At 49.7% G+C, this 14854-nt stretch overlaps 1 protein-coding gene across 2 annotated transcripts in view; it reads right to left on the reverse strand.

The window, feature by feature from the left end:
• The window catches only part of Unc13c (unc-13 homolog C), a 429116-nt gene that overhangs the window by 326097 nt on the left and 88165 nt on the right, over positions 1 to 14854 (reverse strand). For both annotated transcript variants that reach the window (XM_023724104.1, XM_004638987.2), the window contains exons 2-3: positions 7022 to 7044; positions 6398 to 6462 (exon numbers count right to left, since the gene is read on the reverse strand). In XM_023724104.1, coding sequence (XP_023579872.1) covers positions 6398 to 6462; positions 7022 to 7044 — 88 coding nt within the window. The remainder of the gene's footprint in view (positions 1 to 6397; positions 6463 to 7021; positions 7045 to 14854) is intronic.

Genomic DNA, 14854 nt, shown 5'->3' on the forward strand with positions numbered 1-14854 from the left:
ACGCGGCCCCGACCGACCGGCCTGCGCGGGCCGGGCCACGCGAAGCTTCCGCAGCGCCGGGAAGGGGAAGAGCCGGCCGTGCGGAGGGCTGCGGCTGCCTCTGCTCACGAAAGCTGACGCGGGGGTGGGGTCCCCGATTTCTCAGGCTCTGAACGGTGACCCCAGCTTCCTTGAGAATCGAAGCCTGGCTCCGCGCAGGAGGTAAAATTCAGGGCTGCGCTTGTCCGCACCCAGATGCGGCTCGGCTCCGGGTTCTCAGTAGGACCGACGCCGGGGTAAAGTGTGGCCCACGCGGCGTGCGCGTGCGTGACGCGTGCCTGAGGGTGCCGCAGCCAGGGCTGAGGACGCGGCCGCGCCGGCCACCTCGAGGCTGAGCCTCCTCCGCAGCCCTGCGCTCTCCCAACTCTCCCGACTGTGCTACCACCCACAGGGGCAGGGCCTGCTGCTCCTGTGACAGTTCAAGCAAATTAATTTCCTTTGACGGCTTTAAGAAGTTAAAGCAAGCTAAAGGCGAGAGGTCTTTTAAAATCTGTGCACCTTAAGAAATTAACCTGTGCTATAAGGAACAACACATAAGAGGGGCAGTCTGGTTGATCCTCAGACCATATACATTTTTCATCTTTTACGCCGAATGAGAACAAGAAAGGGAGGTAATGTTTTCCAAGAGAAGAGGGCGGCAGACGAGCGGTCCAAAGCCAAGTGCGAAGGCGCCCAGGACTTCGGCTCAGTTTTCATTGAGCCTGGTGTCTCTATGAATGGAATTAAGTTGGAAGCAACCTGGGCACTGTGACTGCATCGTGTTCGGATATGAACCGTGGAACCCACCCTGTGTGTATCTGGCAGTCTTCTAAAACCAGCGATCTCAGGTGTACCTCACCTTCCTCTGCGGGGCGCTGCCTCTGCTGCACGCTCCGGATGGGAGGAAGCTCTGCGTGAGACAGTACGCGCCAGAGGAGGGCCCGGGCTGGCTCCTTCAGTGAGCCCCTCCTATGATACTCAAGTGTGCAAGGGTGTGCGTGAACATCGACTGCTGGCCTGGGGGAGGGGACACGGCGTGGAAAGGCTTTGACAGGAGCACAGTCACAGACCCTAGAAGGAAGGGAATTGTCCCCGGGAGAAGGGGACAGTCAGGCTGGTGCTGAGATAGCCAAACCCTAGAAAGCCACCAGCTATGGGGGTGGGAGGTGCCCTACAAAAGCTAGGACAAGGCCCCTTGGAAAGCAAGACCACCTTCAGCTTTTATGTTAAGCAGATGCTTTTAGGCCCCAACTAAAGAGAACCATGGCCAGAAGTGGGGAAGAGGATCCTACATGACCTTCTAAATTTTATAGAGAAACATAAGAGCTGTCTATGCCAGAAATTGCAACAGGAAATGAACAGAGCTACATTGATATAAAATATGCATGTGAACTCGCCTTAGATTCTGCAACAACAAAGGTGCTGCCTTTCTGCTTTAGTCCAAGGGAGTTATTAAGCCAAGAGCTGTGAGGAGCGCAGTCCTGCTCACTTTCGCCAGGCCGTCTGCCCACGGCAGTACCCGGATGACCTTGGAGCCCTGGCACGCACTTCTGCTTGCTTGGCGCCTGTCCCCTTGAAAATGAGGCCAGAGCAGAAGCTTCTCTCCTTGGCCGTCTCCCGGCATCCTGACCTTCAGCGCCTTCTTTTTAGTTTTTCTGTCTCCGCCTTGTCCCTGTCTGTCCCCAACTAGGTCCAATAATTTCAGTACTGGCTAAACGGGAGTGCAGTGGTTCAGAAGAGCAGCCACCTCTGAGTTCAGCGCGGTGGACGGAGGACACGTTTGCACAGACTGAGGAGCTTGTGCCTGGGAGAACCTTCTCAAGAGGAAACCTTGGCTGACCAGGGCACACGGGGAATGGAGGAGGTCGGAGCCACTGACCCAGGCTGTCTTTCTCCAACTCCACTGCTGCTTTATAGATGTTCCTGATGCAGCCTCATCTGGTGTTTTGGTGTCAGAAAGGGGATGAAGTGTGTGGCCCTGGCCAAGTCCTCACACACAGCCAAGAACTCTGGCTCCAAACGTCCAGGGAAAGGCAGGCTTGTACTGTGAACGACCAAAGCACCAGGGAGACTCGTCCTAATTAAAATCCAGATCTCTCTTCGGAGCAGTTGCTCCCGTTGCCTCGCTTACCATGGATCACCTCAGTGGTTTGATAGGATGGGAGCTGGGTCACCATGGAAACGTAAGGCTCAAACTCTCCCTGGAGATCAGTGCTGAGAGCAGTGGAGTCCCACGACAACCGCAAATGCCGTACCTCCAGGCCCCGTGGTGGCGATCACAGGACACCCACCTCCTTTACGAACTGTTCCCAGTCAGTGACAAGCCAGGGGAGGCAGCAGAGCTGCCCACATGTGCATGATGCCACGTTCCTCCAACAGGTGGCTTTCTCTCTGGGACTGCTCACAGGTGTGCCTGATGCCTCCTTCCTTCATTCAGTTTAAGGCTTTTCACACCCAGTCCTCTCCTTCCTCCACCCGTTCAGGATGCTGGAAGCACCATGGGCTCTTCTTACTCGGGCCTGGCCCATCTCCATTTTTCTCCCCTGAACATCTTGTATTGTATCAGGCAGCTTTCCCATTGCTGGGACAAAATGTGGGTGGGCCGTCCAGGAGTGAAGACTTGCTCTGACCCATGGTTTTGGAGGACATTGTCCGTAACCAGCTGGCAGAAGGACCATTAGAGAAAAGGTGTCAACCATGGCAGCCAGGAAGCAGAGGAAAAGAGAGGAGATGGTGACTGGAGTGCACCCTTCCCCTTCCAGGCCATGCTGCGCAGCAGGCCCACCGGCTGCCTAACGTCACACCCTGCTTCCCTCAGAAGGTCGACCCGAAGATGAGCACGGAACTCCATGATCGACTCACCACCCAAGACCCGCTCTGGACACGTGGGACCTCTGGGGACATTCTGGGTCTGAAGCACAACACGCCCTCTCCCAATCGACTCAGGCACATCTAATAAGGCCTTGGTGTGGATCGCTGTGTGGTTCTTGCTTACACTTGTCAGAAGCTAGCAAATTCTTATGAAAATGATATAAAATGTTAAAATTTACATATTACACAGAAATAGGCGTCATTCTGGCCTTCTCTGTCATCTTTTATGCTATTTGCCTTTTTTCCCTCTCTATTCCAATTTCTGTCACAAAGGTTGTCTGAATTTTTATGGCAGACAAGAAAAAAAAAATGAAGCTTGGATGGCTTTTCTAGCAATGTTCACAAGAAATGAACAGAGCCAAAGCCAGGACGTTGTTCTGCGATAAAACTGTTCCTCCCTCGACTCCTGAGTGAGAGGAGTGCGTCCCAGGACAGCATCAGGGGTGCGGGTGGGGGTGAGTACAGGCAGCCGTCTGCCGACCACAAAGGAGCAGGGTCTCCACACATGCGCGTCTGCGCCCGGTCGGGCTCCCAGGAGTAGGGAAGCTTCGCGAGTCCCAGGGATGACTTCCCATTTCATTTTTCTTAGGAAAGACACTAAAACGCTCACAGGAAAAGTAAATGAAGCAGATCTCACAGAGCTTATATTTGAAGGCTCCTAGGTAGCTGTCCTCTTCTGGCTCTTCAAGAGGAAGCTAGCAACTAAACGGTGACAAAGTCTTTTTCTTAAAAAAAAATAAATCTAGACATTGTTTTGTCAAGTTTCTGTTTAACTTCCCGAAGACACGAGTGGTTCACAATCATAAACAAGAGGTAGAAATACAAGGTTAAATGTCTTCCCACACATGTACATGCACGTACACACACGCACACACTCGTGCGCACATGTGCACACACAGGTACACACATGGACGTGCACACACACATGCACAAACACTCGTGTGTACATGTGCACGCACACACAGGCACACTCACGGGCTGTATATGGCTTCTGCACAGGATCTATGTCAGCAACTGCTGTCCCTTTAGGGTCACCCCCTCATTAACATGGCGTGTGCAGACTGCGGCCCTAAGCGGCACGGAGTGCACCCAACAGCGCCGCCACGCGGACAACACTCCAACGCCCACGAAGTGTTTGCAGTGCGCTGTGCAGTCACCGCTCCTTCTCCCCACCCCGCGCAGCACTTTTCACGGCAACACTGACTTGCAAGTTGGCGTTACACATTCAGTACATTTTTATAGTTCGCAAAAGTGACTGGGCCACTATTCTCAGTAAGGTAAGCACAAAAATAGGGAGGGAGAAAACCGACAAGGAAGACGCGAGCCTACCGCGCTCCGGCGGGAGGCGATCAGGTGGGCCACAGCGCTGGCGGCGTGCTTGGGGGTGCGGTCCCCTTCAGACGAGGGAGGACGGTCACCCCTGCAGTGACAGCTCTGCCACAGTGTCTTAAAAGAAGGCAGAGTCCAGAGGTGACTGCGGCAGACACCGCACCGCTGGCAACCCGGCACCAGCCTCCGGCGGCCAGGCCCCAGCTGTCTGCTGACAGCCCGCCCGCCCGCCCGGCGGCCTGGAGCTGCGGGTCGGTGAGCTCGGGGCCCACTGTGGTCCTGCGGTACCGCAGCGCTTCGCAGCCCAGCCTGCACGCAGCCCGGCGATTTCTGAGGTGATCATCTGTTCAGTGCGAGGAGCTGGCACATTTGGCGGGCTTAAAGCACAGTTTGGGGGGATGAAAATATTCCTTGAATCTTCTACGGACAACTCATGGTGATTGCTGAGCACACCTGGCCTCAGCACTGATTCAAAATCATCTTGACGTTACAATAGAAATGCAGGCCACTCTTCACATACTTACTCTAAAGATACTGACATTACAAACGTAAGTGGACTTACCTCTTAATCATTCCCATTTGAGAAAATTAAATTATTTTAGGGCTTTTAAATAGGAAACTTTAAATTTTATAAATGTTCTATTTAAAATAAGTAGATTTACAACAGGAAGAAAAGGGAAGGGGACAGGATTTTAAAAATGGAATTGAAGGAAAAATAAAAATCGAGCAGCCTCAGGAGCTAGAGGGGGCAGGGGAAGGGCGGAGAATTCCCGTGGGTGACGCATGCCACTCCCCCCGCACACATGGCCACTATGTGCCACAAACACGGACTAACAAAAATCAATTAAAAAATAAGTAACACGGGTATATTTTTCAAAGATGCAGGTTTAACTAAATAAAATATTCAATGTATTTTCTTGAATTTTTGGCTATGCATGCAATAAAATATTTCTTGAGTATCGCATGCAAGGTAACATGTTAAAAAAAAAGAATTAGAGTATTATAAATCAGAACTGTAAAACTTCTTGCCAAAACCCCTAAAATTTGCAGCTCCTTTCGTCTTTTGTTCATTCCCAGTCCAAACACGCCCAATTCTCGGCGCGTCCACCTCGGTGCAGCCAGCACGCACATGCGCAGCCCCACACCGGCCGCAAGCGCCCGCCCCCAAGCCGCGCTGCCCGCCGCCCCCGCGAGCTTACTGCAGTGCCACCTGCGGCACAGTCACGCAGAAATAGTTCAGAAAATCTAGTATAAGAATCTACTGATTAGTGAGCTTCACCCCAACATGCCAGGATGTTCGCGTTGCTTAGAAATGAGCAAGTGGGGGCCTCGCACTGCAGGCCTGAGGAGGCAGGAAAGGAACAGAGAAAGAGGCGAGCGGCACAGGCGCGCAGCCCAGAGGCGAGGGCCTCGACCCCTGAGCCAGGCCGGCGGCTGGGGACATCCGCCTCGCCCCTGGCGAGCTCCAGGGAAGGAAGTTTTCTAGGTGCCTTGAGATCGATTTTCAGATTTATAAAATGACTGTCAGAGCAGTACTTACCCGAGAGGCTGCTGTGGCGGACAAATGGGCCGTTAGCGGGGACACGATGGTAACCGTCCCCTGCGCAAAGTAGACCTCAGGCAGCGCTCATGCACGTCCGCACGGGACGGCTGAACTGTGAAAATGCAGAGCCCCGGACACGGGCCGCTGGCCGCGCGGGGGCGTGGACGCGGCGCACCCGGCGCTCGGCCGTGCAGGCTGGGCCTACTTTTCAGTGAAACTGGAATGTGTTTATCCACCCGCTATGGGGAACGCTGCACAGCTGCGAAAGGCGCCGGAGTCGCGGCATGCGAGGAGCTACTGACGCGGGGGCCTTGCGCGCGCCGCTGAGAGGAAGCCAGCCGACCGCGACAGCACGCCGCGCGCAGCGTGCCGGAGTGATCGTATCTGTCTGTGGGCTGACAGCGCAGAGCGCTCTGCTGATCAGCTGTCCTCTGCGCTCTGCCTCGCCGTATCTGCTTCACTCAGAACTCTGCCTGGAGCATGCACCACGCTGTTCTTAGCAAGAGCAGGATAAAGGGGACTTCACGGAGCACACAGCAGCAGCAGCCACCTACTCGTCGTGCAATACCATGCGTGCAGAGGCGTGCTGCAAGCCGCTGGGGGCAGGAGGGATTGACAGGGCCGCGCTGTACTCACCCCCCGAAAGCCTGGAGCGCAGAGAGTCCGGGTGCCTTCGACCCACTGCCACTTACTATTCGAGCCTTAAATGAAGAACAAGAACAGAACAACAGGTGTCAGGCGGCTGCCGCTGCGGGGAGGCAGCAGGGACACAGTCCGACTGCACCACACACGTAACACCTAGGATGGCAGATGCTAAGCAGGGTCAGCTCCAAGTCAAAGCTGTGTTTTGTGAGTGGAGGCTTTGTGATCAGCTGTCAGCATTGGCACAAAAGCACTGGCAGAGTCCAGGAAAGACATCGTACTGGAGGTGCCGCGGGGCCTTCCGACTGGCAATGTGCAGGGAGACACGGGCCAGTCAGGAAGGTCACGGCTTAGCCAGACGTGGGGACGGATGCTGCGTTTGACAGTAGCGGACCCCTGGGAGGCGAGTGTAAGCTAGAGGAAGCGCAGCTGCAAGGTGTGACCTCGCGAATGCACACAGTGGGGCGCACTTCAGGGAAACCAGGGCGGGAAGCCGGGACAACAACATGCACATTTCACAACTAAAACAGAGAAACCAAAACAGGTCTAACATGTCACAGACAAACAGGGACAAAGGACAAGATCCCTCAGGAGGCAAGAAAAAGTATGATTTGAAACCTTTTCATCCGCAGCACTGCTATCTGAAAGACAATCAGGAGAAGAGGGACAACGTTAGATGGAGTGCTTTGCAAGGCAGCATTCAAACACACACACGAGCAAATGTCACGTCACACTGTGAAACCCGTAGGCCAGCAGCTTCAAGGCTGAGCCCTGAGGGAGCATAATTTAAAGACATAATTTAAAGATCTGGAAAATGCTATCCTAGACTTGAAAAGTAGACCAGGGGCCTCTCCGAGTTTAGCGAAAGGAAAGGAAAATGGGAGGAACTGGAACCCTCCGGGCTCTCGCCTTTGCCGCGCCCCGTCTGGCGAGGCTGCTACTCGTGGGCGCCCAGTTTGTGTTTTAAATGCTACTGCAACACCTGTGAGAGTAAAGGAAGTTTCATTTCTCTAATACACTAACAACTATTACAGATTTTCTGTGTGGCCCCGGCAAGCCTTCCGCTCGGTGCGGCCCACGTGAGCCATCAGACTGGCCACGCCGTGCTGACACGCTTCTCTCAGTCAGTATATGCAAAGGTCAAAGTGATGATTCTATAAATGTACTGAGGGATTATTTATGGCTTCTCATATGGTATTTAAGAGCTGAATATTAATTAAAGTGCTTCCATCTTAAAACCGAGGTTAATGATGCTTTGACTAAACTCACAGGGCCTGGCAATGGCAGCAGCAAGAGGCCAGCCAGGCCCCGCTCCCCACTCGTGCTGCCTGTTGGCGCGTGTTCCTACTCTGCAGGGCCGAGCCGCACGTGTGCTAGGCAAGCGCTCTGCCACCGAGCTGCTGCCCAGCCCCATCTGGTGCTCTGAGCTCCGGTGTTTTAGGTAAGCTACACAAAACATCAAGGGTGGCTGGACCATGTCTTGTAGTGGATTTTAACAGAATAGGGCCAGCAGTGTTCAACCCCAACTGCGCCTGTCCTCAAGACGGACAGCGGACACTGCATGCTGTGCCTCCCAGTGCCACGCGCTGTCCGCAGACTCGGGTCTGCATCTGCTGGGATCAGAAGGACAGAGTCTATTTTTATCTTACGCACAACTACTGCTCCTAGCTCAGCCTATTAGCATGCAGCTGGAAGGACACTGCCCTGGAGGAGATGCAGGCAGGATCCAGGGCTGGGCTGACCCTGGCGTCCAGCCCAGCCGCCTTTCTATGGAGAAGAATGCCGGAGAGATAATTTTCCCAAGGTCATGCGGCTCGAGGGTTACCCTTACTGAGGAGACTCTGAAGTGTCTTTACTTCCTCCATTCATAAAGTACAGCTTAGTTATCATTACTAATATTTTTGGGCAGATTTTATAATATCTCAGCTACAGCTTCAAGTATAAAATGTGGCAAATATAAAGTAAAAAAGATGACTCTGACTTGTGGGCATAAATATATAAAACTTGCATAGCAAGTAAAAATTTTAAAAATTATATAAAACATCTAAGATATTATCCCAAGGATGACTTAAGGATATGAAACAACTAATTTTTTTTTTAAGGCAGGGTTTCCTATGTAGTTCAGGTTGACCTTGAGCTTATTGTGTAAGCCATGGTGGCCTCAAACTTGTGGTGATCTTCTTGCCTCAGCCTCTCAAGTGCTGGGATACAGGTGTGCCGTCACACCTGGCCATAGAACAACCAATTTAACACATCAGTTGGTCAGAAGATACGCAGAAAAACTTCAATAGGCAGGGTGGTCAGATAGCTCAGTGGCCTAGAGCGCCTGCGAAGGCAGAGCACGGCGGCTGGGGTTTGATCCCTTGCATGTCATGATGACCCTGCCCACAGGGCGCACTGAGACAGCAATTGAGACTGGCTGTGGCGGTGCGGGCCTGTAATCCCAGCACTTATGAGGCTGAAAACAGGAGGATGACTACGGGTCCAATCTATGTAGTGAGACCCTGTAGACCGAGTACTAAATACACACAAAAAACTTTTATAGGTTCCCAAAGGTCATCTGATAAAATTTCCAGCCTTATGAAAAATTCTTAAAAAGTTCTTTAAAATGGGGTCAGTTAGAATGAGTTCTCTTAAACTTACTCTATTAGAAACAATCTTACACTCAGAGTCATCAACGTATTTGTGAGAGAAGCACATTTCTGTCATCAAGAGCAAGACAAAAATCTCAGCTACCATCTTTTAAAATTATTTCTGGAAATTCTGGACAATATTGTAAACATGAACAAAAATAAAGAACTTAAATGTTAGAAATCAGACTATAACATTGCTGTTACTTTCAGGAATTATAATTTTATATTCAGAAAAAAATCATCTGAAACTGTAAGGATTAATGAAAGAGCTAACAGCAGCCTTCTAGCCAACATGCAAACAAAATGATAAGAATGAAGTTATTTCCTTCATATTACCAATGACTAGTTTGGAAAACAAGATAAAAGGAGTTTGAGTAGTTCTATCCTTGTTTCCCATTGATATCAGTCTTCTACCCCTAAAAGCAGTGATCTGGGGAAGGCCATAGCTAGTATTCAGGCGCTAGCACAGGGTCACATTGCTTCCTCAGCCCATTCATTCACTCATTTATTATTCATTCTGTGGTTCATTCATTTACTCATTCATTGATTCATTGACATTTATTAGCAACGAATCCTGTGTATTCCTTTTCACTTCTTTCTTATTTCCCTGAAAAACCCTTACCCAACACTCTGTGAGAGTCGGGCCTGATGGGTGAGTCACCCCTCGTCCTATGACCACCAGGGAGATCAGGGGCCTGGGGTCACAGAGGGCCCCGCCTCACTGCCCTTGCCCACCCCGCCCTCAGCAGGTCCAGATCGCTGCACCTGTCACCATGTCGTGTTCTGTGAGGCCTACATGCCTGTCCTGTTTCTTCTTCCTTCTTCTAGAACATCCCCTTTGCACACCTTGCTTGCTGCCTGTCACCCCCAAAGTGCACCTGAACCCCACCCCCTGTCCCAGAGCTTGTCACTCAAGCCCCAGCACGGGAATCCAGCCCTCACACCGGGCCTTCTGGCCACCGAGGTCACTGAAGGCAGGTTCCTGGGAGCCTCTTCCCACCTGACCGTCTCCATCTTAGGAGGGCCTGAACCTCATGTCCTCAGCTCCTACAGCCTTCCTGAAAACACAGTCGGTGACTGACGAGTGTTTTCTGAGTACCGAATCAACAAACACTAAGCTATGTCACTCTACGGAAATATCTAAAATGGGAAAAAAGGAAGATACGATTTCATCTTCCTAATAGAAGGGTAGATTATCACCTAACAGGCTTAATAGATAAATTCTAATGGTGACTTTCTGTAATGGCAGTAATGCTACCTGCAGGTTCAGGTGCATGGCCATGAGGGGACGGAGACTTCAGGGGAGCATTAAAGAGACTGCCTGTAAAGTACTGAGAATCGATGACACTTAAAACAGCATGGTCCTGGCAAAACGGGAGACAAGGAGGTGAGCGAGCTCCACATGGCATGAGCTTTCCTCGCACTTAAGAACTCGACCACAAGGCAGAGACCAGCCCTGCCCCAGCCCCTGGCCCGGGAAGGCTGCCCTGCCCGTGAGTGAGAGAAGCGCCTGCGCCAGGGATTTCTGCTCTCAAGCATGCCAAAGCTCCACACACAGTGAAGAGTTAGATACAAACTAAAGGAAGAAAAATTAGGCAAAAAGAGAAATGAATATGCATTAAAACTATGGAGTGAGAAAAGACATGCAAATTTAGATGTGATAGATAATCCACAAATTGAAAACTAATTATGGTAATTAATTGTGAAAAGTGTCCAATATGTAAACCTGTCTAATCATGATTATAAAATTAACAAAGAATAAAGATATTCATTTTAATGGAACTTAAAAAACAATCCTAAGGCTTTGGAGTATATCAGAAATCACACTATTATGTACAGTTGACAAGAGTGAAAATTGTAACAGAAGTTTTAGAACATTTTTAGGGATGTTTTGATAAGGAAATTTTAATTTTGGACACTCGTGCAAAGGAAGCTCTATCACGGTGCTCAGAACTCGGGTGCTACAGCCTGCGCTGGTGCCCGGAACGTGGCCCTGCCCAGAAACCCGGTCGGCGCAGAGGTCAAGAGTCACAGGGAGCCCTTAGAGCACAGCTGCCCACATCTGGGTTACTGCTCTCCTCAAAAGGGAAACGTGGACTCAGACACCACCTGGAAGAGCTCACTGAGAAGCCAGGAGCTGGGTCGGGTTGGGCTGGCCTTCCCTGCCTGCCGGGGTCCCGCCCGCCTGCCCTCACCACCGGGGTGTCCGATCCAGGGTTCAGCCAGCGCGTCCCTCTTTCCAGGGTCTTCAGTGTGTGGCTCTGTGTGAGTATGGCCGTGGCGAACTAACACAATTTTAAATATTAAAAAATACTGCATGTGCATGGCCGGCATCACTTCCTCTCCTTCCCAAAAATGCTGGAGAAGCACATGCGATGCAGTGTAGGACTGCAGGTTAAAGGTCAAGTTCCATGACCTTGCTGCAGGAACGCGTGGCCAGAAGGATCCACGGCTTACAGCCTGTATAAAAATGGAGGGAATGTTCATGGCATGTAAAACTTTGGAATCGTCATTCTGTTTCTAGTATACTAAAAGCCCACATAAAGCACAAGTTGTACACCATCACCCAGACTTTTAATAATTGCTCACCTTCCCTAATAGCACAAAATATTACGATGGGTTTTTCATTTCCAGGCTCCTTTCATGTAGCAGTGTTATATTATTCAGATGTAGAACTGACACAATATTCTTTCTCCGGGCGTATGTAACACTCTCCAAGACAGAGCAGGCCGCAGAGAAAACAACAGCAAATTTAATGATCGAAATCACATCAAATCTTTTATGAACACAATGTATAAAACTGAGCATCATTAATGGGAAGAATTTTGGAGAAGTGAACATGTGTGAAAACTAAAAAACACACACTTGAACCAGCAAGAGGTCAAAGAACTCAGGCAGCTGCTTCTCCCACCATCATCGAAGGCAGGCGGGCGCAGGCCATCTACCGGAGACCTGGCGACCCCTGTCCTGCCACCCCCTCCACCATCGCTGGAGCGAGGCTGAGCCTTGCCCTGCCCTCCCGCTGCTGCAGGAGCCTTGCTCACGCACCCCCTCCACCAGCACGGCTAAGTTCTGGTGGACACCAGGGGCTTCAGAAACGTCCAAACGAAGGAGCAAAAGGCAATCTCAGACCTGCAACCCACCCAGAGCAAGTCCAGGAGACAAAATAGTAGAACTTAAAAGTCACACACCTGAAATTCCTGAAATGATAGCAACTAAAGTAAATAAACACTCCATCATGCTATACAAGACATCAGACCAGAAATAATCTCCCAGGTAAGAAGGGAAATGACAAAAGTCATGAAAGAATTTTTCAGTACATCTGAAGAAGACATAGTTAAAAAAAACCAGAGGGAATAGGAAAATGATGGAAACAGTGAATGAATAATACAGGAAAGAACTAGAATGCATAAAACAGATATTCAAGAAATTAAGAACTCCATTAAAAGCTAGAAAAAAACTGCTTGAATGAAACTGAAGATAGAATTTCAGACCTTGAAGATAGCATTACATCTAGTGAATGTGAAAGGAAAGATCTCTTAAAAATAACAACGAATCAGGAAATAACAGCAGTAGCTGCGAGATGAGGCAAAGAAAAAAAAACCCTGTAAGACTCATAGATAGCAATAAAATGTGTTTCCAAACATGGGGAAAGAATCTGACGTGCAGAATAGTGAGGCACATAGAACTCCAATTAGCCATTACCAAAACAAGCCTACACCCAGACACATAATAATCAAGATTTCTTAAAGACAGCAAAAGAATATTAAGTTATTAGAGGGTTGGTCAAAAAGCTCAGAGAACTAAAGTGCTTGCTTAGGCAAGCTTAGGGAAGCACAGGGACCACGGTTCAATCCCTGGCACCACATGCCATGCCAACCCTGCCCCCAGGTGGGCTGAGCCGGCCAGAGTCCAGGTGTCGGGGCACATGCCTATAATCCCAGCGCTGGGGAGGCTGAAAATAGGAGGATCACTGTGAGTCCGAGCTGCATAGTGAGACCTTGTAGCAACCAAATACATTAAAAATGAATAAATAAATAAAAGGTATTAGAGAAATGAAACAGATCATCTGTAATGGAAAGCCCATCAGGATCACAGCAGATTTCTCAACACAAACCATCAAATCAAGAAGAGTGTGGAGTGAAGTGTTTCAGGTCCTGAAAGAAAACAACCTCCATCCCAGACTGATGTGCCTTGTGAAACTATCAAACGTAATGGAGAGAGAAGATACTTCCATGACAATGAACAACTGAAGAAAGTCATCACCACCAAACCAACCCTCGCAGGAAGTCTGACAGATATTCTAGAAAGAGACAAAAAGAGCACAACTTCAAGGACAGAAAGGAACCACCAAGCAGAGCAATTAAATAGAGGGGAAGAATAGGGAACCTACAATTGCAAAATAACAAGACGAAGACAAGCCAGTACATAGCAGTTACATCCCTCAGGTGAATGGTCTCAATTCACCAATCAAAAGAAGCAGACTGGCAGAGTGGATCAAGAAACAAAATCCCTGTCTCTATAGACAAAATCTGGTGGACCCCCATGAAAGGAGTCTAAAAGTAATTAAGCATATTCACTATAGGTTTTACCTGTATGATTACCTGGGTTTTGGTATCTTCCAAAAAATAAATTTTCTGAGAAATTAGAGCAAGTGTAATCAAAATGAACATTCGAGCTAGCCCACTAGCTTTTAGACCCTTTATTCATGGAGCCTTACAGTCTGCTATAAGTCCCTCTAACTTCAGTTAAGAGAGGTCACACATGTATCCACTATCCACATGAAAAACCTGAGTTACATCAGATACATTGATCATGAAATACACAGCATTCAGTCAAACTAAATCGCTGTCTCATTCAGTGTTTCGGATATGGCCTCCATTGTAAGCAAGGGGCACTTCCAAAAGATTTCTCCTTTTAACAGAGTTTTATGTCACAGATACAGGGCCTGGCTCTATCTACAGGCCCAAAGCTATTTGACCCTGTGCAGCCGGTGTCTTCAGAACTTTTTTACACTGACAAGATTTTATCTGTCCTTGGGAACCTGTTTTAACTAGTGAAATACCTTTTAAGCCTTATACATGAACAACATATATTACATTTGTAAAACATCAGTCTCAGCATCATCTTGACCAATAAGCAACCGGCATATATTGTAATATCTCAGGTATATCCAAAGCAAGATGTCTTCTAAAGTCTGCTTCTACTGAGGTATGATGAGTGGAAGGAAGGTCAGGGTTGGAGAAGGACAAAGAGACCTGTGCCAATGTCCAGCAATAGGCCGTGTCTTTTTCCTTTAGTCACGATCACTCAGAGCTCCTCTGTGAGGAAGGAAGGTAGAGATGACAGTCCAGCCAGAGGGAGGAGGCAGCCCCAGGCCCTTTGGTCCTACTGGACCATCTGGCGAGCTGAGTCTGAACTCTGGGGCTTCCACATCAGAGTGCGGTCTCACTCCTAGTGGCTGCCTCGGCAGTCAGGGCATGGCTCGTGGGCCTCTTAAGGCAGTCCCTCTTATGCTGGCCTGGCTTCTGACAGCAGCAGCAGATGAGCCTCATTGTCATTGAGCTTTCCTTGGAGCCCAGAGACATAATAAGGCCTTTACTGCCCACCTCACATAGCCCAGGTGAGTGGAGCCATCTCAGGATTATCACACTCACGCCCCTAGGCAAGATGCTCCCTCTAAATCCACCACAGGGGAAGTTGCCATCGCATTCCTTGGGCAGGCCTGCCTGCAGGAGGCCTTAAAACGAGAAGCTCATATGTTGCTCAGTGTACCCCAGATACCTGACACAAGCTGCAGAAGCTAGAAGGGTTTGCA

The sequence above is a fragment of the Octodon degus genome, unplaced genomic scaffold (assembly GCF_000260255.1).
Source record: "Octodon degus isolate 3935 unplaced genomic scaffold, OctDeg1.0 scaffold00105, whole genome shotgun sequence".
Taxonomy (NCBI): domain Eukaryota; kingdom Metazoa; phylum Chordata; class Mammalia; order Rodentia; family Octodontidae; genus Octodon; species Octodon degus.